This window comes from Tremella mesenterica (assembly GCF_000271645.1).
Source record: "Tremella mesenterica DSM 1558 unplaced genomic scaffold TREMEscaffold_1, whole genome shotgun sequence".
In the NCBI taxonomy this organism is placed as follows: Eukaryota; Fungi; Basidiomycota; class Tremellomycetes; order Tremellales; family Tremellaceae; genus Tremella; species Tremella mesenterica.
Window position 1 is genome coordinate 5,725,121 of NW_006711225.1, and position 27,990 is coordinate 5,753,110.

The following is a 27,990-nucleotide window of genomic DNA, read 5'->3' on the forward strand; positions in this document are numbered from 1 at the left end:
TTTTGGTAGATGTGGGTATACAACGAAACGTCCTAGATCTATATACTCTAGATGTTAAGATCTCCTTACTCTCCACACTAGATCATTCATACCACCGGGCAAACCGATGTCATCTCAGACCCTAACCCCTACGGGTACCCTCGTGCTCGCCAGGAAGACCCAACTCATGCTGCACCCTTCTCACCTCTTCAACATTGCCCGTGTACTGTTTGTCAGATATAGACACACCATCGTGAATGATATGAGACGAGTCTGGGTAGTGTCGTACTGATATAAGGACTCCTATCTTAACAGCAGGAGAAGAAAAGGAAAAGTCAGATCGACTCACCTTCCCCTTATCGTCTGACAACTTGACACAATCAAGTCCATTGATCTCACTAAGTTTAATGACAATGTTGAGGGGTTTGGACACTTGACTCGGGTCTGAAGCTTTCATGAAATCGTTTGTCAAGGAGGTGCCTATGCCAAAAGCAGCTGAATGTCAGCATTCTAGCTTCACTCCGGCATCCTCGCGCCCCTTTTCATTACCACCGATGTTGAGGAAAGAAAATACACCCACCTGACATTCCAATCTCATCACACACCTTCTGAAGAGCGATGGCCTTCTCCACATCTAAGCCATCACTAAACACCACCCTCTTTCCCTTTGCTACCACACCTCCATTATCCACACCGGCCAATTTCTCCACCTCTGCGTACGCTTGCTTAGCCTCGCCAGCAAAGGTAAAAGGATCTCCAGAATCTTGTCTCAGTGCACCCCACCGCAAGGCACGAGAAGGGGACGCAATGAAATCGACAAAGAAGGCTTGAGCGGTGAATGTGTCTGTGAGCATGGTCAATGGCGCGGGCTCGGGCACATCTCTTGGGTAGACTGATAGTTAGCTGGGTGTCAACGAGGAGATCGACATAGGACCTACCCTCTTCCCACATGTCCATAGCCCGACCATTGGCACCTTTGTAACCAAAGATGGCCCCAATCGCCATGATCCATTCGTGAGCTATTGTCCCAGAAGGCTTTACGCCATACTTGAGTGCCAGATAGACCTTGCAATCAGCTATGTCTTGAAGTTTGAGAGAAATGCCCACGTTACTGGTACCTGCCAAGGCCCCACCTGTCTTCCCTAAAGCCGCATGCTCCCTAGTGCCCTCGATCAGACCACGTATCACCAAATCATGCACGTGAAAACTTCGTCTGCGTCGAGTACCAAATTCGGAGAAGACCAAGGGTGTAATGGGGGTAGGTGGCGATAGCATGTCTAGAGCTTTCCGCTTTGCCTTATCTTGAAACTCAGTTTCAGGGATCTCAGAGTCGAACCAACTCACCTTGTACCCCTTCGAGATTCCAGTCAGTATCGACAAACTTGAAGTATCCTTCGCTCACTGATGTCAGTTCCAGCTCTTGCCCGCCCATATCAGACCATCTACGCGCATTAGAACCCAATAATTGGGAACGAAACGCCCAAAGGAAGACTGACCGATGGACATGATCGGCACTTCGTATAATATACACACCCTCCACAATCCCCTGATGACGCACTCAATTTTACCCCATTTCCCATCCGGCGTCTCGGGGTGGAAGGTGAGCACAACTTCTTCTTGGGGATTCAACCGGAGAGATGTGAGAAAGTCGAGGTATGTGTCGGGAAAATATGGGCAAGCAGCAGAGAGGGCAGAGCGTTCGGCGGGGGTGAGGGAGACGGTGGACAGTTCTATCTCGTCAGCATTCCACCACTCTGAACGTCATAACGATCCATAGAGAGATGAAGTGGAGAGTCATACGTCTATAGAAGAGTCAAAGGGGCACACACTATTCACATGTTCCAGGATCCAATTGAAACATTCTCGACTGAACAGCATGGCAGGGTTTCGATTCGTGAAGCGAAAAACGACGACGGCATCGGGGAAATGATGCAAAACAGCATTTTGCATAGTCAACTGATCGTCAGCATCTTAAAATCGATACCTGACAGGTTCGCGAGTTAGTGAAGAAGACGAAGGCCGCACTGACCTTGTACAAGTCGGTGTCGAGGATGCTGAGGGGTAGTTCAGCTATCTGAGGGGCCAGCTGGAATGTGTCGGACATGGCGGACTACGTGGATTACTTATTAGTGGAGATGAGGAGTATTGAGTGTCTTGTTTGATGTTGAGAGAGTGTGTGTGTGTGTGTGTGAGAGAGAGAGAGAGAGTGGGAGTCTGTGTGGATATAAGTAGACAGCTACACAGGGTTCGAAGGCTGGGAAGGCGGTCGAGTTTGGCTGGTATGAAGGGAGGTGGGGTCCACAGATAAAGTGAAAGGGGAAGACTCAAGCCTTCGCAAGGACCATCCACAAAGGTCACAGCAAAGGCAAAACACTGGGAATACAGGGGGAGCGTGTGGAGAGTGAATTACAGTACTGTATAGAGAGAGAGACACTGATACGAGGGTAAGTCAGTGGTGAGAGTGGGATCAATCAGCCACGTGCCAGGCACCGATCCATACTGACAATTTATTCGATCCCCAATTTTGACACCCAAAACCCTCCCCTCTCGCCTGCCAAAAGTCGGACATGCTCAATCCCTCTATCATACTTGGTTGTTTTCTACTCCACCCACCAAAGGTCAGACGTGTCTCCCTATTCCAGACCCCTTTCCTCTTGCTCCTTATGAGGTAGGAAAAGCACTGCACTCGATGCATCGTAAAAGATAGGTCAGTCAAATATCTATACACAAAGGATCACACTGACCTTCTCAGCCTCACTCCACATCTCATCCCTTCCCTTCCCTATATGCTCGCCTCATCGGCGCGGCAGACCTGCCGAGTCCTGACGAGTCAAGCCGTACGATCATCCTGGAATCTCTGCCTTCCAGCTGAATCCTCACGCCAGGCTTTACTCCGAGCTGTGACTCCAACACACAACCCTGGTTCGTCCTCGTCCACCCGGGAGTCTGTCGGACAACGGAGAAGGGCATCTGGTAAAGCTTCAGCCGCTAGAAAACGATTTGCAACAGCTGCGGCGATAGCTTTGAATGGTACTTCTGCTACAGAGGAAGAGCCCGAAACACCAATCAGATCATTGACTTGGGGAAGAAGATCACGCCATTTGATAAGGAGTGAGGATGACCAAATCTTGCAATCACCTGATCGACCCATACCTAGCAACACGGGCGACGATGATTTTCCTTCGTTCAACTCATCGGAATGGGACGAAGATACCACGACTCCATCACTTCCCGATCCTATGCCACCAGATCTTTCGGTAGATCATCCGTTCAGTCATATCGAAATTTTTCGCGCACGTCTTATCTCCCAACCCCTAGCATCTTTACTTTATCTGTGTAAATTCCCTTCCAGCGAAATATCTCAAATCCGTCCTTTAGATCTGGTCGACTTGCTCACTCATCTCAGCTCAAACTTTCTCAACGATCCAAAAATGTTAGCTGAGACCTCTTGGGCACAGGTCAGATTCGCCCTGCAACGAGTTCTCGAAATGATAAAGTCATTCGTCTTATCTTCAAGCTCAACCGATCCTGAAGAGCTTGCTCAACTTCATATCTGCCTTTTCGACACTTGTATGACTCTGGGATCCCAATCAGTCGCCTTCAAGACGTATGAACATGCTGTCAAACTCGTCACAATGAACTACTCGACGGTACGACTGGACGCCTATGCTCGGGTTTTGTTGGACCATGGACGATGGAGGATCTCAACGAAGATTCTGAGTACATTCTTGACACCAAGAGAGTTCATCACACCTTTCATGTTACAGATCCGGATGCTTGCACATCTTGGTTTGTCAGAGCCTCAGATCGCGCTTCGAGAATACGACCAACATGTCATGTTGAATCTGGATCCGACAAAGATGAGTATGGTCTATCGTCTGACGGCTCATCTTAAAGTTGGGAATGTGCTAGAAGCGAGGAAAGCGTTAGCTGAGATGCAAGAGGATGGCGAATTGGATGATTCGACGAAACAATTGGCCATTGTACATGGGTACAAGAGTTTGGGTCTTGGTGATAAAATGGAACGAACCATCCTGCAAGATCTCCAAACGGGTGGGCTGAAGCCAGAAGCAGCATTTCTGAATGCTCTAGTCAAGATTCGTCTGGATTCTCGAGATATTGATGGTGCGCAAGAACTCTTGAAAAGGTTTGACCTCGATTATCCCCCTTCACTTGTTTCCACAGAGGGGACGGTGACGCCATCCGCGGAGACTGTGAGGATAGCGTTCAGAGTGTATACCCGGAACGCAGATGCTGCTCGACTAAAGGAAGTTTGGGATTGGGTATCATCTCGACGTGAAGTAAGAGTGGTAGATGATACTCTAATCTCTTTCTTGATCACTGGAATGGGTCGAGCTCACCTCGTTGATGAAGCGGAGAAAATGATGATGGCTTCTCTCCATGAGAATGCTTCTCAATCAGATTCACTCACATGGTATATACCTCCAGGGGTTCGACCCGGTATAATGAGTTTCAACTCACTTATCTCCGTCCTCTCCTCTGCATATGGTTATGAAGGTTTTGAACGAAGCACCAATCTCCTACGACAATCAGGTATAAAACCTGATCAACATACTCTTGGTCTTTTAATCAAATTCGCCAAAGATTCGCTCAGTCATCAACCTGCTTCTCTAGCATCTCTTCTAACTTCTTTACTTGAACGTAATCCTCATATCCGACCTTCACCGTCACATCTAGATCTCTTATTGGCCGACGCTGTCCAACTAGCTGCTCGAACTTTTCAAACTTCTCGTAAACCTCTCAACGCTCCTTATCCCTTTCGACCATTTCCAGACCCTATCAACTCCAACCAACCCCAAGGAGGTCTAGCAACCGTTGATCCATTCTCACGTGCAGTCAGACGAATCACACATTCTCTTCTCAATCGAGGTATAAGATCAACGTCCGCCACATTAGCCACAAGACTTCGATTCGACGCTTTGACATTATCCGCTTCCGGAGAATTCCCTTCCACCCGAACCGTCTGGGCATCACTTTTAGCCAGAGGATTCAGACCTGCTCGTCCACATTTTTTCGCATTGTTAAGAGGATATGCAGATGCGGGAGCTTTAGAACAAGCTGAAGATACACTACTTCTCGCTCGTCAAACAGGTATAAAAATCGATGGATGGTTTTTACTCCCTTTATTGGAATCTTATCGTCGGGAGGGGAATGTGAGAAAAGTAACAGAACTTTGTCAATCTATCAAAAGATTAGATCCTTCTATCAAATTATCATCTTTCGCTGCGGCAGGAATGATTCAAGTTTTTCAAGATTCGGGAAAATACGAATCGGCCGCAAATGTGGCTAAAGAAGAAATGATACCTCTATTGGATAAATTATCAGAAGGGGAAAAGATGAATTGTTTGATACATGTTTTCAGAGCTTTAGCTGGGGATGGTGAATATGTTAGAGCTATGGAAGTCGTTTGGGAATATGGACATGAAAAGGGGTTATCACATGATGTTAGATCTAAAGTCCGACTTTTGAAACATTATTTAACAAAACGTTTATCGTGGGAGAAAGAACGAAGTAAATCCATTCCGGTGGATCATGGACAAAAGAGCGATAAAGATTTGGATGAAGGAGGGAGGGAAAAAAGGTTGGAAAAGATGGAAGAAAGTAAAAAAGCTTTGAAGATGATAAAAGATATTTTGAAGAAAGATGATCAGATAAGACAGAGTGGGAAACCTAGGAAGAAATCTTTAAAGAGTAAGAATGTCAGAGAACGGTTGGTCAAACTTTTGAGTAGAGGGGGAGAAGGTACGAAGGCTTGGAAAAAGAGACAGGACAGAAAGGTTTTACAGCGATATAGAGCTGCTGACAGACGTCTGGTGAAAGATAATGGTGTTGCGTTGGGAGAAGGAGAGAATAAAGGGGAAACCTCATTGAACAGTGGATCAGCGGATGAAGGGGGTAGGGATAAATTGAAGGTGCAATGAAATTGGTTCATCTTAATGGTAGATGACTCAATAAGGTGAGAGGGATGAATGGGACAGAAAGGGGATCATAGGGAAACGATACAATGTCACAAGCATAGCATTGGCATTTGATGCACTATTTTTTGCATTCATCCCATTTATACATTTTTATCTTATTTCTGATTTCATCACATGAGATTAATTCCTGATGCTGGTATTTTATTCGTATAACACGATCACTATATGTTACACAAGGATATCTCCTCAACTGGCATTTCAGAGTACGAGTATTCGTCCTCTTAGGTCAAACCTGCATTCTTCATTCCGTTCGTCATCGTTTTCGTTTTCGTTTAGTGAACATTTCTTATGATACGACGTATGTCTTCATGGTTGTGAAGGAGGTTTTGTAGATGCTCTAATGGGTCTGATTCTACCGCTATCGTCCGCTTGCCAATGTACATCTCTATTCATGAGTCACGCTTTCCCTTTCATCTCTTATGCACATCTTTTTTCTTCCATGACATATCTACTATCCACCATTCACCAAATCGCCGATATCAATCCTTGTGTAACTTAAGACAAAAAACCAACTCGGAAGGAATCTCAGATGAAAGCAAGAAAAATGAGAGAGAACTTGTATATATAAGAAAGCAGATTGACTCACTTTAATTGACTTCTAGAAATCTTACGTTTATGTCTTACATCTCCAACTCCAGGAGTCACCAAACCTAAAGGTATTCTCTCTCTTTCTTTTTCTCTTTCTCTTTCTTTTTCCTTTTCTTTCCCAAGAGTTACAAGAACACCTTCACTTGTAGTCCTCCTCATAGAACTTGAACTTATGATTCTCGAAACCATAACATTACCTGATTTTTCCCTTTCTCTTCTACCCGTTCCTAATCCCAAAGCAGAGATTTCATCATCCGCTTCTTGTCTTTCTTCTTTACTACAAGGTTTAGGTTTAGTAGAACCGAATAATAATCCAGGTCCGATCTCTTTAGCTAATTCTCGAACGAGGATAGCTTCGTCTTGTTTGGCCAATTTATCGATAATGTCTACGAGTTTGAACCGAGCTACGACTGTGGCGGAGTCGGGATGAGCGTCACATGTCACTCGAGTGAGTCGGAGGAGGTTGAGTTTTATTACTGCTTTTGTTGTCTTTTCGAGGGATTCGGCTAGACGAGTGAAGAAAGTCGGCGTGGATATTGATGTGGTTACTGAGACTGAAAGACGGAGGATCTTCAGGAATCTGATTATGAGCTGGGGAACGCTTGTGATTCGGCAGAGCAACAGTAGGACAAAAGAGGAGGAGGGTAAAGTTGAAATGGATAGTGGACAGGAGTGAGACACAACTTAACAAAAGAGGATGAGAGTAGAGTCAGGGTTGATTATATTTGGCAGAGAAACGTACGGGTCCAAGATGCCTTCGAAAGAAACACCGGAAGATTCAACAAAACACTTGACAAGACTTTCCGAAGGACCTTTCTCAAGAAGAACATCTTCAACGCGTGCAGTTTCATCTTGCATCCTAAGACGTCAGCTGCATATATTCGAATGAGGCACGCAACTGACCAATTGAGGATGGCATCCAGAGCGGAAACTCGCCAATACTGATCTTCAAGGAGGTTCAAATATACTATCTGTCAGCATCACTCCATGATATCACAACGTCTGCTTCGATTCCTCAGATGTTTTGATAGGGAGGACCCCGACTTGAACAGGAGAAGTATCATCCATATGAATGACGAGGAAGGGACAAAAGAAGAGACTTTACGCACACTTCATCCCATCATACTGCCATAATAACCTTCTTGACACTTTACCCGCATTTGCTAAATCACACAGAATAGGTAAAGCGAATTGTTTCAAGGGCGACTTGTTCTGTATGACCCTTCTGAGCAGTGGGATGATACCTGACGACGCTGCCTCTTCTTGTCGAGCTTTGGACAGACGGCACATGCTGAAGATGGTTTGGAAGATATGTGAGCAAATCTCCTGATAGAGTCAGCCTCCATATCGATCAAAGCCTGTACAATGCCTTCATGATACATCGTGTTCTCCTGCTGTTACACGGAGACATGATGTGGAATGTTCGGTTCGATGAAGGATCAGGATAGCTGAAGAGACTCAGGAGTAGTCGAAAGTGATTAGAAGAACCGGTCAAGACTCACATTGCTATGCAACCCCTTCATGTTCTTCCCCAAAATGTTCACCAAAACTTCCATAGCGTTAGAATTCTGCAAGACTTCAATAAGCTGAGGACTGGTCGAAAGATGTTTTATGGCTTTGACGGCTACGACGAGCAGAGTGCGTGGAAGGATAGCGCATGCTTTCAGCAAACCTAAACCTCAGCGTCATGCACTCATACAGCAAGGCACACAGTCGTGATTGGTAGAGAGGACAAAAACCCCATGGGCTATGCACTGCACAAGGTATTGACCGTGTGGATATCGGAAGCACAGATTGGTCTGTGAAGAAAAACAGTAGACGTACGGATCAATACAGTCCTATTGGCAAACGCATCCCTAACTCTTCCATCCGCTTGAGCAACTTGACAAAACATTAACAACACGGCGATAGCTCTCGCACCGCTCTCCCCTCCAGAGCCAGCTGCGGCATCAGGAGTCTCCTCTGCCAAATTCTCATCATTGAGAATGCTGAGAAGAGCCGACGATAGCGGATCGAGGATGCCCTCACGGACGAACATTCGACAAAAGTCGTTCCTTGGTGTTGGAGATTGAAGTTCGAAGACGCTACCGATTCCTTCGAGTGAGGACAGTATCAGGGTTCGATTGAGTGAATAGTCTTCGTCGAGTAGCTCAACGAGTATGCGTAGGCCTCGGCAGCTGAGTGTCAGCGACCTGAATTACCGACTTGCGGCACATTCCAACAAACTTGCTTGAGTGATGTGCTGAAGATACGGGGAGTATGTTCTACGTGAGTCATGCAGGGGATGAGTTAAGGAAGGCAAAGACTTACGAGATGAACATTTGTAGAGTAAGAGGAGACCGAGTTAATTGTTGGATGAACATACATGCCTCAAGACGAGTCTCCAACGAATGCTTCTTGCTAGTGTACGGCTAGGCTCATCAGTCAAGGAGTCAAGTACTAGATGAGGAATTAGGACTTACAATGATTACCGGGATACCCCCCACCAAGCAGAAACTCTCCAATGTCTCCACTTCATCGCTGACGACAGTATTGACGATTTTCAACACTCGAACAGCCACATCTCTGGTGAGACGGCCCTCGAGTACTTCTAGCAGTCTTGTTTGTCAGTCTTGGTTCAGTCATGACGCAGATAATGATGAAAGTCCTCAAAAATCGCTGCGACGGGGATAAGGATCCGATCATAAGTGAGACTTACGCAAGCATACCATGTGTACTGACGAAGTGCGTTTCCAGTCCCAACTCGGCTGGAGTGTTTTCTAGAAGTGCCAGCTGCGATCAGTCCTGGCACAATATTGTCACAACACATTATCCGGAAGTCCGTCGATGATACAGAGAACATCATCTTGACAAGGATCAAGAGACTGTCCGGAGTGGTCAAGAGTTGGGGATCAAGATGCACGACGACCCACCAACTCATCACACGCGTCTTTCAGCTCAGTGGGCGGCGTCTGTGGAACCAAAACATCCACTATTTTGTTCACTTGCGCACATAATGTTGCCCTCTTATCTCTGAGCAAATTGGCTTCCAGATCTTCCGCATCAAAATCGTCATCAAACTCTGCGAAAGGATCTGTTTCCTCATCGCCCTCCGCCAACCAAGAGCGGTTCGACCTCTTGGTGAGTTGCAGACTCTGAGTGCCTGTCTTTGTTCCTGTTCGTCAGCACAACTTCTCAGTAGCTTGCAACCCATCAGTGAACGGACGTTGCCGATGAAGAGAGACTAACCAATGGTACTGGTCCCCATTTGAGAATCGAAAATGTCCGAATAATCTTCTTCCCCCTCTTCTGAATACTTCAACAATTCCGCTTGACTCTCCGGATCGACTTTGGTCCTCAAACTATTCGAGCGACTTCCAGGAGGAGTCCAGTTGGGTAGTTTGGGACTTCCCTTCGGACTGCCCAGAAGCCCAGAAGACGGCGAAATTCTATCTTTCTTCTCTTCTCCCTCCACGGGAGTCATTGATACGGGTCTAGATGGAGTCGATAGACTTCGCTTGGGAGCAGCAGGCATGGGACTAAGGGTTTTCAATCGTCTCAGGTCATCAGGATGCATCAAGCCTTTCCGGGCTTTGTGCTTTAGTTTCAGATTGGCGAGTTTTTGTGAAAGTGCCTGCTCGGTTTCGTCCAATACAAGGTCGGAGTAGTCGTCCACCAACTTTGTGGGACTGGATACCGCTCGAGGTGGGAAGAGAAGAGGAGATTTGGAGCGAGGGCCGAATCGTGGGAGGCTTGTTGGGGACGGGGACGCTTTGAGGGTCTTTTGATTGGCGTCCTCACTAGCGGTAGATTCTTCGCGTTTGTCTGTGAATCAGCCGGACCAAATACCGTTTCAAACGCTCCGAGAGCAGAAGAAAGAGGAGTACCTGACTGCGTATGATTGAGAAGAACTTGCAGGGAGGAATAAGGAGAGAATACTTACGATTGAGCTTTGTGAGTGAGATGTCGGAAGCGAAATCATCGTCCCAAGTTTCCCCTCCAGATTCCTTGGCCCTGGTAAGAACATCATTAACGTGAAAATTCTTGCTAATCAGACCTGGTTGAGGATGCGCTGGTGAGTTCGCAGCTGATGTCGATGGTTGTGCCGCCAACGAATCAGCTGACGACCTCGATGGAAGTCCGAGGGCAAAAAGTGCGGCCACAGATTGTTTCCCATCAAGTCGGCCAAGAGGTTGAACCAAGCTATTCTTCCTCGGTGCACCCTTTGTCGGTCCGGGTACTCTCCGCATGGTCCCCAAAGCTTTTGGCGAGGCTCATCGTCAGCTCAAGTACAGATTGAAAGAGAAAACCGACCATTTAGCGCTTCATTCCATTCTTGCACACGGATCACTGCATCGTCATACTTGGTCGACGGTTTCTTCGCCTTCAGAGTCTCCATGTCTTTCAGATTTGGTCCTGATGTCGAAGGGGTCGATCGCTTCACAGTGGGGAGCTGACGAACAGCGGAGGTGGTCGAAGTTTGACCGACAGTTGGGTATGAGGCTGGCGGAGGGGGTGGAAGGGTCGGTGGTGAACTTGGCTCCGCTCTTCTGGCAGACATCATCCATGGATGTCTCAATAGCTTTTTGGCGGTTACACGGAGGTTGGAGTCTTTCTGAAAACAATGATACAGAAAGTCTTTGACGATCTGAATTGGTCAGTTGCAACTTCAGATTCCGTCTACCAATATTTCAGACCACAGATAGGATGAAGAATGAATATGAGGAGAGAAGAAGGAACTCACTGGACTAGCTCCCTCTGGAACCTTCATACTCTCATCCTGTACTATCCTCCATAACGCTTGCATAGGTGCCAACTCTCCATGAGGTGGTTTCCCTTCCAAAAGTTCCACTACCACACATCCTACGCTCCAAATATCACTAGCAGTCGTAGCTCCACTTTGCTCAATAACCTCCGGTGCCATCCAATAAGGACTTCCCACCACTTCATTATCGTTTGCTCCTAATCCCGGTCCCTGAGCTCTACTGCTCACTCCAAAATCCGCAAGCTTGACACTCCCATCCTTGTTGGTAAGAATATTAGCACCTTTGATATCTCGATGTACCACACCTTGTTCGTGTAGATAAATGAGACCTTCAAGAACTTGAGATATGTAAACGGCTACAAGAGATTCTGGAAATTTTCCGAATTTCTTCAAGATCGATTGAAGAGAACCATTCTCGCAATATTCTAACACTATGAACAAGTTTTCTTTATCTCGAGCGAACCCTTTGTATTTGACGATATTGGGGTGATTCAAGTTTTTGAGTAAATCGATCTCTGACATGATATCGGGTAAAGAGGAAGGTGGTAGGGAAAGGAGAGATATAGACTTTATCGCTACCGTCTCCCCTGTGAGAAAATTGAGAGCACGGTAGACATTGCCAGATGCTCCTCGACCTAGAAGGTCGCCTAGTTGGTAATTGGATAGAGCGACAGCGGCGGCCATGGCTCATGATGTGTTTGGGGGGGTGGAATGTGATGCAGGACGGGTGTGGGAGTTATGGGAGAGCTTTCTTTCGACGATCACTTCTTTGTGATACACTTCAGAGTCACCAGACGTCAATTTTGGAGCTACGATCTGGGCAGAGGAGGCCCTGTGCTATCAAACGATGGGAGGCGAATGGCATGGATGGGACAGAGGTCCGGGAAGATCTCTTGACGCGACGGGACCACGTGGCTTAATTGGGGATCACTTAAGTTTACTACACAATGTCTCCATCCCTCCTTCTCTTCTCCCACTTCAAGTACTTTACCTCACATTCAACATCATGGTTCGCTCACGTAAGTTTGCTGCCTACCTTTCTTATCACCTTAGACGATGGGATATATGTATAACTAAACTTTTAGATGCAAAAAACAATACCACTCAAGCCAATCTCACATACTACGAACGATCCCTTCTTCGAGCTCCCAATGCCGCCCGTCGTATAGGTGCCAACTCTTTCAAACCTCTCGACGCCTGTAATCTTTGTCTCTCCACCGCCATATCACCCGTAGCATGTGGGAAAGGTCATTTGTATTGTCGGGAATGTGCTATAGCCGATTTGCTCACTCAAAAAGCATCCATCGAAACTCAGAAAAGGGATATGGAACGATGGGAGGAGAACGAAGCTCGTGAACGAGAGACAGCTCGACTTCGAGCGAGAGAACGTGTGGTAGCTGATTTCGAACGTGGCATGGGTTTAGCTGGTCCCAGTGGTAGAACGACTACAGATATTCGAGGGTCGGAAGTAAGGTCGGTGGGGGAAGGGAGAAAAACTATGGAAGAGTTAACTAAAGAAGCTGAGGAAAGAGCTATGAAGATGATTGAGAATGAACAGGCAGAAATCAGGAAAGCGAAATTAGCAGCTTTCTGGTTACCTAGTTTAGCACCGGAAGCCAAGTTGGGACCGATCAAAGATATAAAATTACAAACTCTATGTCAGGTAGGAGGAAAGGGACATGGACATCCTTTTTCGTAAGTCACATTCACTCTGCCCCTCCGACTTTAAGTATCATCATCTAATTCACTGTTCGATTGATTCGTAACTCTATAACAGAGTCCATGCAAGTATAGGGGGGATGGGTTAAAGCTGAACGTCAAAAGTCGAAAAACCCTCTTACCAGTCATCTTGACCTATCCCGTGAAATCCACCACACCTACATGTCCATCATGTACTAAAGAATTATCCAACGCTGTCCCTTGCATCCTCCTCTCTTCCCGCGCAACTTCCGGAACCGACCCTCTGGATGAACCTCGATCCAAGAAGTCAAAGAAAGGGAAAGAGGAATTTTCCTGTGGTCACGTGGTGTGTAAGACATGTGCGGATACGATTGTCAGACCCCAAGGACGGTGTTGTGTGTGTGAGGCTGAGATCAGTGAGGAGGGGATGATACCTCTGGGAAAAGAGGGTGAGTTTTGTGTGCTGTTCCTTCCACGTCCCCTCCATCCATGTCTTCTCACACTTTGTTGCGCGTGGGGTGAAGAGGCAGTAATGAAGATGGAGCGGAAATGTCGAGCTGATTACAAGGAACTGGCTTTGCAGCTGCGGGAGGGGCGGAGGTCAAAAGAAATACGATCGTTTTCCGTGTGTAGCAATGTATGAGTAGACCTAAGTAATTGTTTGCCGACATTTTCAATATCGTCTTGTCTCTCAGAAGTTGATCATGGGGGACGTACTCCACGAGCCCGCTTACGTCCCATGAATAGCTTTCATCAATGTACATTGGAATGAGTTTGAAAGTACAACAAGAGATATTGTCCCGACATAGAGATGCCGACGGATTCACTTCAATCCTCTCCAAACAATACCAGCTAACAAAGAGCATGTCCCCGTGAACACATAGAACACCCTTCCTTCTCCTTCTCTCCCGCTGAGGGGATCATGTGGGTCGGAAGGATAAGATAAGGCGTCACGAAGGGGCAAAAAGAGGAGGGCAATGAGAAAGTTACTTGTCCAGCTTAAAGATTGACTGAGGGAGGATAGTGCGGGGATGGCAGAAGAGGGTACGAGCTCTGATACGAGCAGAAAGGGAATAGGACCGAGGCCTACGGAGAAGGCCGTCTGAAGATTAGCATGACATTCATACCCTACGTGGCCTCTTCACATGGGGCGAGAGTCTCCATGGAGTGGCCAACCGGAGGGTAAAGCTGGTGGACCAGACGGAGTCGAGAGGACTCACGATGAAGGCGATGATGGCGGTACCTGAGAGAAGCTGATGATGGCTGTTTAAACCAACCGCAAGCAACGCACTCATACTGCCCATGCTTATGACTGAGAGTAATAGGAGATTCTTCCTTCCCCACCGCTGTCATGTCAGTCTATGTCCACAAACTAAGCTGTCGTATTCTTTCATACAAGAACATCCAGAAAGAATATAAAAAGATTTGGAGGGCGTACGGTCAGGACTCACATCAACCAAGAATATAGCAGGAAGCGTCATGACCACATTCACCAATGTTATTCCGATTCCCAATAATCCCGCTGAAGCCGGTAACAAAGGCTTCAAGACTGGTGTAGAGTAGAACATGACTGCATTCACCCCTGAGAACTGTTGGAGGGACATGATACTTCCTACCAGTAACGTCGGTCCTCTGAGCGTAGGGTTGGAAAGGAGTTCTTTGACGGACAGTTGTCGGGTAGAAGGTTCGGACGTTGGGGTTTCCGAGGGAGCGGGCGATAAGAGGGGTGAAGATTCTACTGTGGTCAGTGGAGTATAAATGATAGAAAATGGGGGGTAACATACCTTGCTCGGTCTCTGTGGCTATCTCGGGGTCTGGTTGAGGTGCGGGATGATCTACAACGGCTTTTGTGGACTGATGTGGGATGGTAAGACGGGTGAATAAGATCTGGAAAATGGCCACCAGACCGGAGAGAGAGACTACGTATCGCCAGTTACCGGGTGTGTCTCCTTTCTGCGTGATGAGCTCTTTTCTATTGAGAGGAAGTCTCTCAAACGTCGAGAGGTGTAAGACTGGACAAGAAATGAGAAGGATGAAAAGCAAGGATGGGAAAGGAGAAGGGGGAGGTTTAGGTGTTATTATTACTCACTTCCCCGGTAAATATGTATCCTGCAATTTGAGCAGAGAACAAACCTAAGACTATCCCCATTTGGTGAAGTGAACCAATCTGACCACTCCGAGCTGATAGTTGAGGATATGTCCGACAGAGTTTATTGAGGAATGGAGGCACTAGACAAACGGCGACACCGGATGCGACACCAGTTATGAATCTGATCTCAGTTTTTTCTTCTTCGATCCTCATATCTCATCTTCATGGATTTCTCCAAATCAATATTCGAGCATGAATAACTTATCAAGCTAATTATCAAAGTGTAGACAAGAGGAGAGAATATAGGATTGAACATACCTCCCTATACCAAGTATGACCCAATGAGGTGCCAAAGCCATACCTACACTCCCTACCAGATTCATCCAACCAGTCAAAATGATACCTCCTCTTAGTCCCTGCCTTCTAACCACAATCGCACTACCCAAAGACCCAACAAGACCTCCAATAGAGAAAAGAGCAGTGACTAGACTATATCGTTCGCTCGTCAGTGACAAACATAGTGGTAGACGGGAAGGAGGGGGGAAAGCTGAGGGGAGACATGTGAGTGATTCAACTGGAAAATTGAGTTCGGAGAGATGATACCCGTCTATTGGTCAGCATTATGTACTACCTCGATAAATCATGATCAGAAGACCATGATGGGATGAGGGACAGAGATAAAACTGACAATACCATGACGACCTAGCCTGTCAGCTTGACGCCCGGGGGAAAGAGAAGGCTAAAACGCACACACAGGCCCATGCCACCGAGTAAAGAGCAGCTCGGTCAGACATGGTGACTATCTAATCGAGCTCCACCCACACACTGACTGGAAATCAAGTATCCGTAGTGCTTCCCTTGTTGTATATGGTTGTAAACTTCAAAGTCGTCGTCCGTCATGGTTCACACCATCAGAGCCGGGAGTGGCGCAGTGGCAGGAGCGAATGTTTACGTAACGTGGTTCTTGATCTTATCTGTCCCGGTAACTGCGCATATGCGGTCAAAAGATAAGGGCTTGCTTGGAGCCATTATTTTGGGGTACAGTACTCTACTCAGAATACTGTGACGCCGCAGACAGTACAGTCTACCTATTTCAAACATTCAATCAAGCCATGAGAATAATAACAACACTTCTTCGGTGTGGTGTCCAATAACCCGATCCATGTCCGCACGGAACGAAATCATCTATCATGTCGCGCGAGAGACAGGAGGTAGTCAATCCTGGTGCGGGGACGTTCTACGTTTACGGACAGCTATTTTCCATGACTTCTGGTCTAGATAGCTTGACTTCTCCTGGTACGAGCCATCATAACCTCCCGGAGACATGGGAAGATGTGAAAGATGTACGTCCATTTCCCCGTCTCATCACTCAACAGACACGGAGGAAAGTGCTGATGGTGGAAGAGAACAGAAGAGGTTGTAGTAACTTCTTCACCTGACTGGTTGCTTGAATCCGGTATTGGAGAATATACTTTTGTTCCATCTTCTTCTGGTGGAATATTGGGAAAAGGAAAATTCAGTACTGTCTATAAAGTCTTATCTTCCAATGGACAAAACGTGAGCCTTCTCTCCTTCTTGTCATTCAAGAGCTCAACACCATTTTCGGGTTTACGGTGTCGGTGTATTGTAGTTTTGAGCTGATTTCAGTATGCACTCAAACATACACCTTTACATCCCCATCATCCCCTCATAGCGGCTCGACTCCTACGTGAACCTACTTTACTAGGTCAACTCCCTCCTCATCCTTGTCTTATCGGAGTAGAAAGTTGGATCAGAACGCCTACTCATTTTTACCTGCTCGAGGAATTTCCTGTTGGATATGTAGCTCTGAATGAACATCCACCACTTTTAAAACCTTCACGTGCGGCGTATATATTGGATCAATTGGTCAGTGTTGTCAGGGATTGTCTTCATGAGAAAGGGAGAGTTTGTCATCGAGATTTGAAAGGTGAGAATGTTTTGGTGAATCCATCCAATGGGGATATTGTCATTCTTGGTAAGTTTACCTTCTTCTCATTATGTCCATCTCGTGTCTTTACCCCTCCAGGGTTCCGCACCAATACATCCGTGTTATGAGTCGTATGGAAAAATGTGCGCTATGGGAATTAGAACGAGTCAAGTTTAGCGGGAGAGTTCTAATGGATAGACCTTGGATTAGCCACACATTTCACAAAGAATGAACCAAAGTTGACTACATGTTGTGGAAGTCCAGCATTTCATAGTCCGGAAATTGTCAATGCTCTCAATCATCCACCGGGGGTAGTGACATATTTCGGGTGAGTCTTCTCATCCGCCTCACCTTTCTTCCCACTTTGACTCGCCCCCCACCCCCACCCATTTCCCCTCCCGGCCCCTTTGGTTCATTACCGCTTTCATCCCCCATCCTCAAAAGGGAAAAGGATCCCTATGAGAAGCTGTTCCATAAGAACTCTGATTGAAGGTTCTGACACTAAAACCAGACCCGAGATTGATATCTGGTGTATAGCTCTCACCATTCTATCTTCCCTTCTTCAAACCCGTTTTCCCATTGGAACCTCACACAAATCTCTTTCCGTGATGAACCATCGTATCAAAGACCGACTCCGAGAATTAGACCATATATATCCCCCTTCATCTCCATGGCAAATCTTACCTCCTCATGTGATAACTTCACTCTCCGACACTCAAAGAGAATTCGAAATATCTGAATGGAGACGTGTACGTTCCGCTCTGGAAGATTTCTTATCGATCGATTCGAAATTACGAATGAAGGCTTTTGAAAGGTACGACGTTGGCTTTGTAGTCCAAGAAAAGATTAGGGAGTTCGAATGGAAAAAGAAGGATGGATCATTTAAAGAGATTAGTTTTTTACCTTCTTCACCTAAATATTCTCTTTCTCTTCCATTCATTCCATCCACAGTCAAAGTCAAAGATGTAAAGGATGCACCGGTCAAGGAGAAAGTACACCATTTTCATTGGGGATGGCATCATTCACCAGACGATACGGAAAGAGATGGGAAAGACGAAAAAGAGGGGAAGGAAGATATGTCAAAAGAAGAACCATTGATACTTGTAAATGAAGAAAACCATTCTGAAAAACGTATTTTAGGTTATATCAAATACCTATTCAGATCATCTGGAATACTCTATCATACCCTTCCTACATCTTCTCTATCAAATCCGATCTTACAATTAGTATTACCGCTTCCCAAAACTCCTCTTCCATCATTACCCTCACCATCTCCTAATCTCCCGTCGACAGATTCAAGGGGACCGAATTGGATATCTTCTTTATCCCATTTATGGTCAAACAATCATTCAAGACGTGCTATATCCGTACCACCTAAATCAACACGTCTGTCTCAACCTCTCCCAAATCAATATAGTAATTCAAAAGCTCGATACCAAACGAAAGAAGAAGATTTATCTTCACTTATCAATGTCCCAAATAGAAATGATGTTTTGAGTAAGAACATGGGGATCAGAAGTGTAAGTAAAGAAAGATGGTTAAAATGTTGGTTACGTTTTGATTTTTTAAATTTTCAATCAATTTCTAAAAGACGTACTCAATCACGTCCTAGGATATCAAGATTATCTACTGTTCAAACTTTCACTTCCATAGATGAAACTACAGAAGGACAATTACCATCTACTTCGACGTCAAGTTCCAATACGAGTAGAGCGTCTTCGACATCACGTGCTGAATCCGGAACGAAAAGTCGGGTTGTTTTGACTTTATCAGATCCGAGGGGTTATATAACTTTGAGAAATGTCGTAAATGTCACCCCGGTCTCATCTGGGAGGAAGGAGGATGGAGTGGGGTTGTTGGAATTGGGTAGAGAAGGAAGACCATTGATGAGAAGTACGAAGAGTGAGAGATACATGTCTCCATTGAGAGTGACAGAATCAAGAAGAAGTGAAGCATCTTTGACCCCCTTGCTCGTCTCGGCTTCTATGGAGAAGAACATGTCGACTTTGGAGGTTTCTTCACCTACCGCCAGAAATGTACAGCGGGGAAGACCAAGGAGTCGTTGGAGTGGGGAAGAAGGCAAGGGCGAAGATAGCAGTTCGGGAATTGGTGGCGGGGGAATTGCCCCTGAAACAAGTGGGCCTGCAGTCGAAACAGAAGGAGGCGGTATTAGTGGTCACGTTATTACGGAGGAAGAGAGAAGAGTCAGAGAGAAAGATGAGAGTCCAAACATTAGAGGAAGAGGAGGGTTGTTTGATAGTTTGTTTTGGTCAAGAGCAGGAAGATCCGTCAGCGTTCCCCCTATTCCCTCCCCGAATTAGCCCAACGAGTATATCAGTGTGTCAGTGTGTAAGTGTGTCGGCGTGTCAGTGTGTCAGTGTGTCAGCGTATCAGAGTGTCAGTGTATGAGTGCACGGGTGTACGATGTACCACTGTACCAATGTAGCTAGAAATCAGTAAGGACATCAGCAAATATGCATAATATGCCCAAAGCAAAAAAACACGCCCACACAACGGATCTAAATTGTACTATTGTTAAGATTACAGATGATGAAGATTGACGGGGGTGATGAAATGCACGAGACTCAAAAGGTCTGATCCACCATACGGCTTTTCACAAGCCAAAGCTCGCAAAGTCAAGGAGGGGGAAAGAAGGGAAAGGTGAAAGAAAGAACGAGGAAGAGAATCAATGATATCCGTTCATACCCTCCCAGCCAAGCTTTTCCGGGGTGGCACATTGAAACAGTCGGACGGTACCTGCGGGATCACCACCGGTAGCGGCAAAGACCATTTCGGTCTGAAATGTCAGCTACGAGTTCAAAAGCCGACTGATAGTAACTTCATGCTCCTAACCTGCGGAATCTCAGGTAGCACAGTCACGAGGATCAAAAAGGTGATAAAGGTATAGAAAAGGGATATAAAGATGGTAGAGGGTAAAGACAAAACATACAGGATGAAACATTAACGAAGTGGCCGATGGCATGAAACTGGCATTACGTGGGGCGTAAGGAGAGAGTGGAATCCCAATGGTCGAAAGGATCTTCCGTTCTTCGGGCTCTGAGAACCCTTGGACAACGATTTTCTGTCGAGTTGCATGACCAGCTGGTGCTGAGGATCTGTACAATAAGCCCGTTATTTCTGTCACGCTTGATCAAATCAGGTAGCAAGGTTTCTCAAGCTCAAGAGTGAGGATGAAGGAAAGACTCGTCAACGCACGTGGCAAATACTGGGACGTTGGTATGGACTGCCAAAGCTTGTAGACCCGTAGGTTGAGCAGAAACTTCGTATAGAGGTGCCTCGGGACTCCGAACGTCCCATATCCGAACATCGCCGTTCATGCTGACCATTAGCATTTCTACCCAATCTCAAGTCAGCCCCCCCGGGTTCCAATGCAAATGGTCGCCGTGTCAAGTAGGGGAGTCAGGGACAGTGAGAAAGCCAAATGAACGTAATCATCTCATACTCAGCCATCACCAGCGCATTAGCCCTCGAGATAAAGAAGGGGTCGAGGAAGCTGAAGTACCACAACCTACCTTCCAGTCACCAACTGCTTTTGTGCTCCACGTTGCAAATGGACACTTTGTATCCAAGTCTGATGATTCCTCCATGTCCTCAACACTACCTCTTTCGCATCCATGACACGTTTATCAAACAACCTCACTACTCCATCTCCAAACCCAGCAACGAAGATATTACAATCCAATTCGTCTGACGCTATAGCAGTCAGATTGGCTCCTGCCTGGGTAGCGATATCCCTCAGATGACGCTCGACAGTGGCATCCCATAGACGGACCACGCGCATATCACCACCGACTAAGAGATGACCTGTAGGTTGTTCCCACGCTGTAAGAAGCCCGGAGGAATGACCAGCTGGATGAAGCTCAGATACTGCGCGGAAGGAAGAAGCAAGCCATAGTTCTGAGAGGTTTTCGTAGTTTCTCCAAATACGAATCGCACCTTCAGCTACCAGTGTTAGCTGAGTACTCGTCTGTTTGCGCTTATCGTCCATAACCGAAGGCATTTGCCAGCTCTCACTCATAGTCGAGCACCACGCATGACAGATGAAGTTAATCCAAGATGAATGACGGGGTGGAAAATATAAATGAAGTTGTGAAGATGAAAAGTGTCACTCACTCGATGCAGTGAGAAGTAAAGAAGACGCCGTCTCATTGATAAAATGCAAACTTGAGATACTGCTTCCTGGCACATTCAAGTTCCTGAATTTTGATAATCTCCGACGTTCTTTCCAATCCCAAATGCTGCACGTTAAATCTCGACATGCCATGTCCTGAAAAGTGAACTTACCAAATATTGTCCGTGTCGTCGGTCACGGCGATGATAGGGTCGTAAGAGTGGAAACGTAATTGCAGAGGCCAGCTGTCATTTGCGAGTGTACCTGCGTCATTGTCCCAAGAATGATATGCTGGTTGTAAGTAAGTTGACTTTTTCTACTTCTTCAAACAATTAGGATGGGCGATGATACAGGTAAATAAGGAAACACTCACGAGCATAAGTCTCCGCAGTTCTACACTTTAAGACCAACTCTTGATTCCTTTGATGTCTCCAAGCTTGAGCATTCCACTCTTTACTCCCCTGATCATCCGCCTCCGCTTTTCTCATCTGAGGTTCTTTGAAGTAATCCATAGCCTCATCATACAATCTACTTCTGAGTGGTAACACATCATCCTTAACTTCCTTAGCTACCATCCCTAAACCAAGATCGTTTGGTCTTGGCAAGCCATTATTGCTGACACGTCCCATGTTGTCTCCACCTGCTTGAGTACCTCTGAGTCTACGTATACTCAGACGTTCCATATCCTCATCTGTCAAAGCTTCCAGAACAGCAAGTGCCGAGACTGGTGTTCTGGAAAGACCCAATTTGCGCATTTGAGCAGAGAGATGATGTATTTGATGTTCCTCTCTATCGGGTAGGATTCGTTCGTGAGATGCATCAGGATATGGGGATCGATACGAGTCTATACCTGGAGCATTGTGTACTGGCTCGGGATCGGACAAAGGTGGAGAAGCGGGAGGAGTGTCTGTTGTCCAGCCGGTTATGGTAGCGAGAGAACGTAGGGCGGTGACCATGGAGGCATTGCGTTTGATAGAGTTTGATGAACCCTCAGTGTTCGTCCGTGTTATAGCTTGTGGCTTTTCCAGTCGATGTGGCAGTCGAGGAGCAGGTTTTGAGAAACGAAGAATTGCCGAGTTTTCTACTCGACAGAAAGCGGAGTCGAGGAGCAGAGCAACGATGTAGTCTACAACTGTTGATGCCATGGAGGCTACGGTGGTGTCGGGATCTACCGAGAGGTCCAGTAACGTCTCAAAGATGACTTTGAAGTTGCTCATGAGATACATTGGATCAAGGGTGCGTCGAGAAGATCGTTGCTGCGCTTCTTGATTCCGACGTGCGACACGTTCGACCCATTCTTTGACAGCATCCGAAACGACGTCCTTACCGTGATCACCCTCGAGGGTGGCTTCTTGCTCGTAATATGTCCATGCAGCAGCCACCATCCACCCTCTCCATTCTCGGACGACACAAGAGATGAGAACAACCAGCTCTTTCCGCACTATCGGGGCTGCGTCCTCCTTGACTTGATTCAAGCAGGCAAAAGTCAGGGCTGCCTCAATCTCCAATTGTGTACCTTCGTCGATACCGAGTTGCGCGCCTGTACCACCTCCACCTTTACCATCTATCTCGAGCGGAGCGGCGGATGCACCCATCAGTGTTCCGATCGCATACAGCGCGGCCGCTCGGACTTCAGGAGCGTTGCTGTGCAGAGTAGTCATAATTTCGTCTTGACGTGGTTTGCTGAAGAGAAACATCGCCTTGGCTTCGTCGTTGTCCGCCCACATCTGCGCAAGGCAAAGTAAACACCACGTCTTCAATAACCAGTCTTCCTCTCCCAATTGGGCGATACAGCTGTCAAACACGTTGATCGACAAACAGGCCTGCTGACCGGCACGGAAATTTCGACACATGATGGATAGGATGAACGCGCACATCGCCCGATGTTCTTTGGCATGGGGGATGATGAGGCCGCTGTGTATACTGGGAGCGAGTACTTGAGCGAAGTAGCTGAAACTCTGATCTCGAAGAAGGTCAATTTGACATGTTCTGTCGACGGCTAGGATGCGAGCCCATATGAAGATGAGGACTGGTTTCAGTTCGGGGGCGGGGGATTGTAGGAGCTTGGAGACGTAGGGGAAAATGCCGATGGACAACGACAATGAGACAGCCCACGGACCGAGATCGACAAATTGGGACAAAAGTATGAGAGCGCGCAGCCGGTGAGCTTGAGATAGAAGGACCTGCAGAACGATTGGGAGTTGTTCAGGCGGTTGACGATGTGACGATTGGGGCTGAAGGGTGATGTTGCTTCGTACATTCCCACCATGCTGCAACCAGATTTCGAAAGCTTGAAGATGTTGAGCAAAGAACGACGAAGGGATGTATGGGTTGTGCATTGGAGCAGAGGTCGGCGCTTGTCCAGATTCTCGAGCAGCTTCTAATTCCAAGAGATGTGGTAATTGAGCCAGACACTCGTCAACCGCCAGATCCCATGAATGCCATAAATGATGGTTGTGGGTTGATGGTATCTCGGGGATAGACATGGGAGTACAATGATAGGCTGACATAATCCTTTGCGCCAACAGAAAGTTCCTGAAAAGGGCAGCGACTAATAAATCTTGTCGGAATAGCTTGTTGAATACCTCTCGAGGAAAAGATGTCCAGGCAATGGTGTCCGTAACGGCGGTAAATATCCAATTGAGTTCCCCAAGTGGTGTACGACGATCCTTCAAATCACCTGGGATGGAGTTGAGCAGTTCAAGAGTGACTTTGGATCGAGGATCATCCTTGGAAGAGTTAATGTTTCGTTTCAGAGGATCTTGTAGGACGAAAAACCGCAAAGCTATCTCGATAGGCGAAGTGAGACATGAAGTGAAAAGATCGGCAGGTAGTTCTGGTGACATGGGGAGATTCTGAGTGGCCGTACAAGCTGCAAGATGTATAGCTTCGGAATAAGCTGTGGAAGGCACTTCGGCATTGCCTTGTCGGGCTTCATGATCTTTTCTCTCGGCCTGTTTGCTGAAGTTTGTCAAAATGTTACCGGCGCCTGAACATTCCCAAATATATATACAAGGACTGCGATCAGCGCACCTCTTTGCAGATGCCGCTAGTCTTAACAATATTGACTTACCTTCCCAACCAGTCCTGGAGGTCATACAAGCTGACAGGGATATATTGCGTATAATCTGTAAAATTCAGCTTCGGTCCTTAGGGAAAGGTGACCCTACTGACTTTTGTTGAAGACCCAGATTTCCCCCGAGTTTGTCGGCTTGGGAACTCCGTGACCATTATAGTAGAATACCGTCCTTTCGTCCCTCGCTATCTTCCTCAGACCCACACATTGCTTTTTCGTTTCTTCTATTGACGGGTCCAGAAACTGGACTTGTCAGTTGACACAAATTAAGGCCAACTCACATATTTGTATTTTACTTTTGGGCTAAGAGTATCAAATTGTGATGCAAGGTCTGTCTCCGTCAGGATATCATCATTGTAAGGCCCAAATGAACTCATGAAGGCAGAATACCATTGGAGGAGGATCCGAAGAAGAGGAGAAGGGCCGAGAGATGCAGATGGACCCAACTCACTTCTGCCTATAGCCTCTATAGCTTTGGAAGAAGGCAAAGCCGTCGGATCCGTCCAACATTCAAGTTTAGCACATGGATTGGTCTTGACTATATCCGGAGGGTCCACACCTATATTGAGACAAATGAATAAACCAGCATTGACCGTTTTCAATCTTGTCTTCAACCTCCATTGTGTTCCTAACCGTCAGTTTCCTCTTTCTCGGCACTCTTGGACAGAGTTCTGATTACGAACCATAGTCTTCCTCATCATCTGACAGCTTTGGTCTTTTGTGTTGCTTCGAGGTCCAGTACTGCTGTACCAAACCATCATCGAGACCCTCGTCATACTCGTCACCATCCATATCGGTGAGATCGTAATCGGGGTGGTCATGGTAAGGATGGACGTGCGAAGAAGAGGCTTGATCTCTTGGATCTGAAGCCATTTTTGGTAGTATGGGTGAGCGTAGGGATGACCGCTATGGGGACATTGAGAAGGTAATTGAGGATGACGAAAGTACGAAGAGTGGGTGACATGGTGAGGGGGGATAGAGGGCAGGATGGGGAGAGGATAGGCACGCGGTTCCTGATTAGAGAGCTATCAGCTCTGAGCGACTAGGCTTGCATAGCCTACTGAACTGACCAGCTTCGGGCTCAGTCTACCATATTGTCACATTCCCGGTCAAACTATATAGTCAACGAGAATAGCCTGTAAGGCAAGTTAAACCATGTCGGACGATGATAACGAATACATGATGACGGTACGTCTGGACAATTTCGTTATGCAACAAGATTCAAAGGTCCTGGCTGATATTTTGCAGGATGCGGTAGAGGATGCGGATGAGGTTAGTTAATACTTCGCTGTTACAGCTCTCCAACGCACGCTCGAACAATCTTCAACATTCAGACAAAGACAATGTGAGGTGTTTGACGAAACTTATGTCAGGACTACGAATTTGACTATGATGATGATGACGATGGTATGGCTGATGAGGCGGACGATGTGGAGAATCAATACTATAAAGCCAAGTGTGAGCTCTTGTCTTTGTTGGCAACGAAACTGGCTGACTCATGCAGCTCTGAAAGAGGACAACGCGGAAGGTGCTCTAAAAGCTTTCAGAACTATTGTGAATGATCAATCCGAGAAGGGAGAATGGTGAGTGAATGCATGCTTATCTCATTCCATTCCTTCCCTTCTAGTCTCATATCGACCTGTTTTGTAGGACTTTCAGACTTTCAGGTGGTTCGTACAGAGGTAGGTGAGAGGCTGATTCAATAGGGGTTTCAAGGCTTTGAAACAAATGACAAAAATGAATTATCTTCACCTTAATCGACCTGAAGAAGCCCTAAAGACATACCGCGAATTATTATCGTACACCAAAGTGCCTCAATTCTGCCTTCACCAGTATATCTCGCTGATTTGTAGAGCAACGTCACTAGGAATTACGCGGAGAAGTCTATCAATAATATCCTTGACTACGTAGGTGGAGAGGGGAAACATGCTGCCATATCGCCTCAAGTGCCCTTGGACACATTAGAAGAGTTCTATGAGGCAACACGGATAGCGTGTGATGAAGCGAAGAATGAGGTGAGCCATATCGTCCAAACTCGTGACAGGTCTGATTTGAATCAGAGACTATCAACCAAGTCAAATCTGAAGTTGGCAAAGTTATGGTTGGATCGGAAAGAATATGATCGTTTACAACCTGTAAGCTCGGAGTTTATCGAGAGTGTTGCAGTTGTCTGACGAATAGATCTTGAGGCAATTACATGATGCCTGTATGCCCGCTGCCGGTACCAGCTCAGAAGATCAGACCAAAGGATCGCTTTGTGGGTACAAAATGACTCGATGATCACATGACTGATGAGAAGTGCTGGAACTATATGCCATAGAAATTCAGATGTACAGTGATTTGAAGGAATCACGCAAGCTCAAGGTGGGTTCTGATGGATTACGAATGGAAACGAGCTGAAGTAGCTAGGAAATCTATTCCGCCTCGATGAAGGTCAAGAATGCCATCCCGCATCCTAGAATCATGGGCGTCATCAGAGAGTGTGGCGGGAAGATGTGGATGATGGAAAGTGAGTGTTCATATGAAATTGTGTTACCTTGGCATGGGGTTATAAGAGACAGTATGTGAGACGGCACGCTGATTTTTGCAGAAGCATGGGACAAGGCGTCGACAGATTTGTTCGAGTCTTTTCGACAATACGACGAGTCCGGCTCACCTCAACGTATACAAGTCCTAAAATACCTAGTTCTCACTTATATGCTGATGGGGAGTGAGATCAACCCGTTTGATTCACAGGAAACGAAACCGTACGTCCTCGTCATTCACTCACCGGTCCTTCGCAGCGAATCTGGGTCAATTGCTAGACGTCCTCAGGCTTCTGACAGATTAGGAGGAATGATGCTGATGGCAGATATCGAAATGATCCCCAAATTACCGCTATGACATCCCTCGTTTCAGCTTACCAAGCCCGCGATGTTCAAGCGGCTGAACGTATCCTCAAAGCCAACAGAGCGACGATTACTAGTGACCCTTTTATCAGGCAATTCATCGACGAACTTCTCAAATCACTGAGAACGCAATACATAATTGATCTCATTAAACCGTATACGAGGATGGAGCTTGAGTATTTGAGCAAAGTGAGTGTTTTCTGGGATAACATGATGGTGACTGATGACAAAGGTGTTGAACGTTACCAAAGAAGAGGCGGAAGCTTTGGTGGTGGGGTTGGTTTTGGATGGACGGATAAAAGGGAAGATTGATCAAGTGAATGGGTTATTGATATTGGATCGATTGTGGGTGACATCTCTTCTTGTTCTCTGTGACTCTCACTACTTTCACTCGTACCCGTACCGACGAGCTTGAGACGTCAGCATAGGATGTCATGTGGCTTGTCATGCCGGGTAGTCCACGGTGAAAGATCAATATGTTTATGTATAGCGGTGCAGCAGAGAGAGATCGATATAAAGCTTTAGATCACCTGGCATCCTCGCTCCAGACATTGTCAAATAAACTCATTTCGGAGAATGTTGTAAGAAGAGGGCAATACGAGATGGGAGTGATTGGTTAGTCTGGTGTGTCGGAGGAAGGAGACAATGTTGTATAGAGTAGCATGCACATGACATATCTACGCATTCGACTTTCTCACTGGCCCACTGGCATGACTTGGGAGAGTTGTCGTATGATAAATGTCACTCGCATACTACAGGATACAGCCAACCAGACGTGATGCTCGTATTGAAAGACGTCAAGACCCACCAAGTATGAGAGGAGTATGACGCACCTGACTGATGGGGATGGGGGATTTGGGGACGCAT

At 46.5% G+C, this 27,990-nt stretch overlaps 8 protein-coding genes across 8 annotated transcripts; 4 read left to right on the forward strand and 4 right to left on the reverse strand.

The window, feature by feature from the left end:
* Positions 1-15: 15 nt before the first annotated feature.
* TREMEDRAFT_71010 (uncharacterized protein) lies at positions 16-2,083 on the reverse strand (the record flags this gene model as incomplete). Its single annotated transcript, XM_007002032.1, has 8 exons — positions 16-279; positions 329-474; positions 560-871; positions 918-1,044; positions 1,087-1,280; positions 1,476-1,709; positions 1,809-1,935; positions 2,009-2,083. 8 exons carry the CDS (start codon positions 2,081-2,083, stop codon positions 181-183), a joined length of 1,314 nt encoding a protein of 437 aa, XP_007002094.1. The 3' UTR covers positions 16-180.
* A 682-nt stretch (positions 2,084-2,765) lies between these two features.
* Positions 2,766-5,921, forward strand: TREMEDRAFT_59797 (uncharacterized protein; the record flags this gene model as incomplete). Its single annotated transcript, XM_007001756.1, has 1 exon — positions 2,766-5,921. One exon carries the CDS (start codon positions 2,766-2,768, stop codon positions 5,919-5,921), a length of 3,156 nt encoding a protein of 1,051 aa, XP_007001818.1.
* Positions 5,922-6,560: 639 nt separating this feature from the next.
* TREMEDRAFT_25949 (uncharacterized protein) lies at positions 6,561-11,994 on the reverse strand (the record flags this gene model as incomplete). The annotated part of the gene is made up of 15 exons (XM_007000630.1): positions 6,561-7,146; positions 7,309-7,425; positions 7,470-7,533; positions 7,676-7,892; positions 8,069-8,238; positions 8,391-8,743; positions 8,877-8,977; positions 9,029-9,164; positions 9,265-9,338; positions 9,479-9,720; positions 9,804-10,370; positions 10,489-10,785; positions 10,860-10,938; positions 11,035-11,193; positions 11,290-11,994. 15 exons carry the CDS (start codon positions 11,992-11,994, stop codon positions 6,561-6,563), a joined length of 3,867 nt encoding a protein of 1,288 aa, XP_007000692.1.
* A 322-nt stretch (positions 11,995-12,316) lies between these two features.
* TREMEDRAFT_67462 (uncharacterized protein) lies at positions 12,317-13,623 on the forward strand (the record flags this gene model as incomplete). The annotated part of the gene is made up of 4 exons (XM_007001906.1): positions 12,317-12,329; positions 12,396-13,005; positions 13,135-13,439; positions 13,559-13,623. The coding sequence occupies 4 exons, from the start codon at positions 12,317-12,319 to the stop codon at positions 13,621-13,623; spliced, it is 993 nt and encodes a 330-aa protein (XP_007001968.1).
* Positions 13,624-13,813: 190 nt separating this feature from the next.
* TREMEDRAFT_42451 (uncharacterized protein) lies at positions 13,814-15,951 on the reverse strand (the record flags this gene model as incomplete). The annotated part of the gene is made up of 8 exons (XM_007000973.1): positions 15,830-15,951; positions 15,768-15,781; positions 15,398-15,686; positions 15,080-15,260; positions 14,775-14,943; positions 14,442-14,728; positions 14,211-14,336; positions 13,814-14,092 (listed from the first exon to the last, which is right to left on the reverse strand). The coding sequence occupies exons 1-8, from the start codon at positions 15,871-15,873 to the stop codon at positions 13,814-13,816; spliced, it is 1,389 nt and encodes a 462-aa protein (XP_007001035.1). The 5' UTR covers positions 15,874-15,951.
* Positions 15,952-16,269: 318 nt separating this feature from the next.
* Positions 16,270-19,248, forward strand: TREMEDRAFT_59801 (uncharacterized protein; the record flags this gene model as incomplete). Its single annotated transcript, XM_007001757.1, has 6 exons — positions 16,270-16,422; positions 16,484-16,636; positions 16,727-17,075; positions 17,226-17,355; positions 17,506-19,174; positions 19,201-19,248. The coding sequence occupies 6 exons, from the start codon at positions 16,270-16,272 to the stop codon at positions 19,246-19,248; spliced, it is 2,502 nt and encodes an 833-aa protein (XP_007001819.1).
* Positions 19,249-19,488: 240 nt separating this feature from the next.
* TREMEDRAFT_37429 (uncharacterized protein) lies at positions 19,489-25,169 on the reverse strand. The gene is made up of 12 exons (XM_007000838.1): positions 24,919-25,169; positions 24,687-24,863; positions 24,517-24,566; positions 24,334-24,478; positions 24,233-24,287; positions 21,533-24,177; positions 21,333-21,450; positions 21,162-21,286; positions 20,561-20,990; positions 20,244-20,366; positions 19,978-20,143; positions 19,489-19,824 (listed from the first exon to the last, which is right to left on the reverse strand). Exons 1-12 carry the CDS (start codon positions 25,106-25,108, stop codon positions 19,714-19,716), a joined length of 4,335 nt encoding a protein of 1,444 aa, XP_007000900.1. The 5' UTR covers positions 25,109-25,169; the 3' UTR covers positions 19,489-19,713.
* Positions 25,170-25,605: 436 nt separating this feature from the next.
* On the forward strand, positions 25,606-27,743 carry TREMEDRAFT_26610 (uncharacterized protein; the record flags this gene model as incomplete). The annotated part of the gene is made up of 12 exons (XM_007000715.1): positions 25,606-25,693; positions 25,740-25,818; positions 25,942-26,044; positions 26,089-26,250; positions 26,296-26,370; positions 26,417-26,492; positions 26,535-26,599; positions 26,645-26,744; positions 26,826-26,982; positions 27,087-27,312; positions 27,356-27,468; positions 27,614-27,743. Coding segments are annotated over 12 exons (1,374 nt in total), but the record flags the coding sequence as incomplete, so codon positions are not given.
* Between the last annotated feature and the right edge of the window lie 247 nt (positions 27,744-27,990).

Bases quoted from the DNA above. Each gene is read 5' to 3' on its own strand.
- TREMEDRAFT_37429 (XM_007000838.1), bottom strand. From the start codon at position 25,108: ATGGCTTCAGATCCAAGAGATCAAGCCTCTTCTTCGCACGTCCATCCT. The intron at 21,451-21,532 runs GTGAGTGTTTCC...ACTTACAACCAG, and splicing joins AACTGCGGAGACTTATGCTC to CATATCATTCTTGGGACAAT. The intron at 20,144-20,243 runs GTGCGTTGACGA...CTTATTGTACAG, and splicing joins AACGTCCCAGTATTTGCCAC to ATCCTCAGCACCAGCTGGTC.